Source organism: Sinocyclocheilus grahami, unplaced genomic scaffold (genome assembly GCF_001515645.1).
Source record: "Sinocyclocheilus grahami isolate Dianchi unplaced genomic scaffold, SAMN03320097.WGS_v1.1 scaffold1263.1, whole genome shotgun sequence".
In the NCBI taxonomy this organism is placed as follows: domain Eukaryota; kingdom Metazoa; phylum Chordata; class Actinopteri; order Cypriniformes; family Cyprinidae; genus Sinocyclocheilus; species Sinocyclocheilus grahami.
Genome location: NW_015506442.1, coordinates 324,520 through 328,144, shown reverse-complemented (window position 1 = coordinate 328,144; position 3,625 = coordinate 324,520). Strand labels below are relative to the sequence as shown.

The 3,625-nt window shown below is 33.5% G+C and overlaps 1 protein-coding gene across 1 annotated transcript in view; it reads right to left on the bottom strand.

Annotated features, from left to right (window-relative positions):
- Window positions 1–3,625, bottom strand: part of LOC107568614 (neural cell adhesion molecule 2-like) — a 129,526-nt gene that overhangs the window by 87,110 nt on the left and 38,791 nt on the right. Inside the window, exon 6 of the mRNA XM_016254580.1 lies at window positions 1,575–1,718. Coding sequence (XP_016110066.1) covers window positions 1,575–1,718 — 144 coding nt within the window. The remainder of the gene's footprint in view (window positions 1–1,574; window positions 1,719–3,625) is intronic.

Sequence of the window (3,625 nt, the reverse complement as noted above, 5' to 3'; positions counted from 1 at the left end):
CACATACAAATCATACCATCATGGCACCACCGCATTCATTGTGAGCAGGGCCGTGCACAGACATTTTGAGGGGCAGTGGCCCAAACCAAAAAAGGGGCACTAGGGGGGTGGGTGCTTGTTAATTCAAATGATCCAGTTGTTACAAATATACAATTAAAAGAGAAGAAAGCACACTCTGTAATAATTTCAGACTTTATTGTAGATGTTTTGATAAGAGTGGGCTCTCCCTCACTCTTTGAGCCTGCTTCTGCCTCATCTTCAATGGAAGTAGGGGAGAGTGGGGTAAGTTGACTCACCCCCTGTTTCTTGGCAACTGTACACTTTTTTTACTGTCATGTGACCATGTATTTTGGAACCACCCCCCCGTTTCTGCCAGACTGTGAAAAGGAGAAACACATGGGGGGAATAGAAGGCACCCATTTATTTTAAAAACTGTGTTTGGCTTGTCAAAATAAAATTTTAGCATAAAATGTAATGTAATGGTAATTACATCAAAGCAAATGTATCCATTGTCTAAAAATATTTGATACATATAGGTGCCCCTAACCCGGGGCAAACTGAGCCATGGAAACACTTTTTTTATAAGAAGCCATATTTTTAGAACCCTTTCATAGATACATTCTGATCATTTAAAATGATTCATTAGGATAGGATAGATACTTACTTACTTTGTATTTCTGAGTCATTTTCCCTTGAGGAGACACATAAGTAAAAAATGGCCAATCTTAACCCACTCTCCCCTATAAGTATTAGACATTTATTTTAATATTTTACAGCATTAATCTATATTATATACAAATAAACAACCCATTTAGAACATTTATTTTTAAACTATTTATAGGCCTACTATTAATATGGTTTTAATAAAATAAGATGTGTTATAGACTACTAGTATCAAGACAAGTGATTATAATGGGAAATATACTTAATTACAATAATTAAAGTGTGACAAACTGCTAAATATTCTATATGATGATTTACCTGCTGGCTTGCTGGAGCTTTGAAATCATGTTTGCAATGTTAAACTGCCTTTAGCAGCCTCCCTTTGCTCTTTCTCTCTCTGTGTTCTTTTTTGTGAAGGCATTATTATTATATATATATATTTTTTTTTGTCTACAATATGTGCCAACAACAGCGAATTTTGTTATTTATGTTAGATCTGATCGGATATAATAATTTGATCAGACATTCTAATTCTGAGAGCGTGAATATTTTGTTGTAATCACTTTTAATCACTTTACCGACAGAAATACAAAAAATACCAAATTATTAATTCAGCAAATCATCCACTGACTGTAATGTGGATTGTAATGCATCTACCTGTTAATGAATGACCTTCGGAAACTGTGGTCTCCACTCCAGATAGCAGCACACCGATTGTGAGTGATGCTGCGGAGCGGGAGGGAAAGCACGGAGCGGATTCGAAGAATCAGCGGATCTTTAGCGGAGTGGTAACCGAACGCTTGGTGGGGGGATTGGCAAGAGGGGCAACTCAGCCAATGAGGGCAAAGGGGCAGTGGCTCTAGCCACCGGGCCACCCCCCTGTGCACAACCCTGATTGTGAGCATACTTACTGTTGGGTTCAGACGTGATTTCTTTGTTCTTGTAGAACCAGGACACGGCTGGTACAGGTGAACTGATGACATCACAGATTACCTCAGCATCCTCACCCTGACGAAACTCCTGTGGCGTCTTCACCTCGCGGAACGTCAGCTTCTCTGTGACCAAACAAACACAACGACATGAAGTACCACAGTAAACCCACATGTTCTCAAGAAACCAAATACTGTAATTAAGATATCTCAATCAGTGTTGTTATAGTTAAAGGAATAAATGAAAATTAAATGAAAATGAAAGTTTTGTCAACATTTACTCACCCTCAAGCACAAAAGAAGATATTTTGAATAGTGGGTACTATCAAACTGTCGAAAAGCTGTTTGGATACCAGCATCTTATTTTGTCTTCAACAGAAGAATGACACTCAAACAGGTTTGGAATAACATGAGGGTGAGTAAATGATGACAAAATTTTAATTTTGGGATGAACTATCCCTTTAACTAAAACTAAAAATAAAACCATAAAAAGAAAAAGAAAAGAAAAGAAAGAATGAATGACTGAATGAAACATTTTTATTTATTGAAATAAACGTTTACTGACATTAATGCAAACGTTAAAATAAAACGGTAACACTTTACAATAAGATAATGAAGTAGGAATGAAAAATACTTCTAAAGCATTTATCAATCTAAGTCAACATTTACTAATAATGGACTTTTTTATTCAATATCATTAACAAAGATTAATAAATACTGTAACAAATGCATTGCTCATTGTTAGTTAATGCTAGTTAATGCATTATTGTAGTGTTACTAATAACATAAAAAAATGAAAATGAAAAATAAAATAAATGAAATAAAATAAAACAAATATATTGAAATAAAAACACAAAGATAATAAAAAAAGTAAACAAAAAAAATTTAATTACTAAAACTGACTAAAATGAAATGGAAAATATTGAAAATAAAAACTACATTTATTTATTAAAAATTAATAAAAACTAAAATAATATATCAACAATACTAAAATAACACTGATATCAATATGAATATGATATTTTTTAATACATTCTAACTCTCATTAGAGTATAAGTAGAGTATTTGTAGACTATTGGGTTTAAGTTAGGGTAAGTAGAATAAGTTGCCATGTACTTGCAAAGTCAGAAGAATAAAAGTAAAGTGGACTATCAAAACAAAGTGTTACCCTATTTATGTCTCCACTATTCTCCTGTGTGATGAAGGAGCAACCACTGAATTCTTTGCACAAACATTTACAGTACCAACGTGAAAGCAAGTCGATTTCGACAGAAGTGCTTCTCTTTTAACTCAAAGTATAATTAATGACAGGCACAAATCAAATGAATCAAGGCGGTTTCACTGGCTAATCAAAATTACGTTTTTCTCCCTCGTCTTTGCATGCTCTAAATGCGATTGCATTCAGTCTCTTATTGCAAAAGTGTGCTTGTAAACAGACATAATCTCTTGCTGTTTGGCTGAAATCGTTTTTCTGAATCGCATATTTTGGCTTGAGCTATGAGTTCAGGGCAGAGAACCACACTGGGCCATGTTTCTACATTATTACACACAGTTATTTAGTGCTTGACCTGCTGAAAACACTGAAGATCTTGATTCATTTCAGCACAAGAATGCTATGAATACTGTACAAACGGACAGTACTGAAGGTCATCTTACAGAAATCACTGATTGATTTGATTGTCAAAAAAAAAAAAAAAAGTGCGATGAGAGTGATTTGCTTTTATTTTCTGCGTTTTTAAGCATATCATGTTGCAGCATGTCTTCATAATGTCACAGTTCAGCTTGAATGACATCACATCAACACTGAGTAGGATTGGGAATCAAGAACCAGTTCTTGTCTATAACTGGTTATGTTTTCTGAAAAAATACCGTAACAAAAGTTCAGTTTAACATGAAATTATGTCAGAAATATATTGCTATTGCATGCTAAAATGTACTTTACAGAGTAATAATAATAACAATAGTTATAATAGAATATATATATATATATATATATATATATATATATATATATATATATATATATATATATA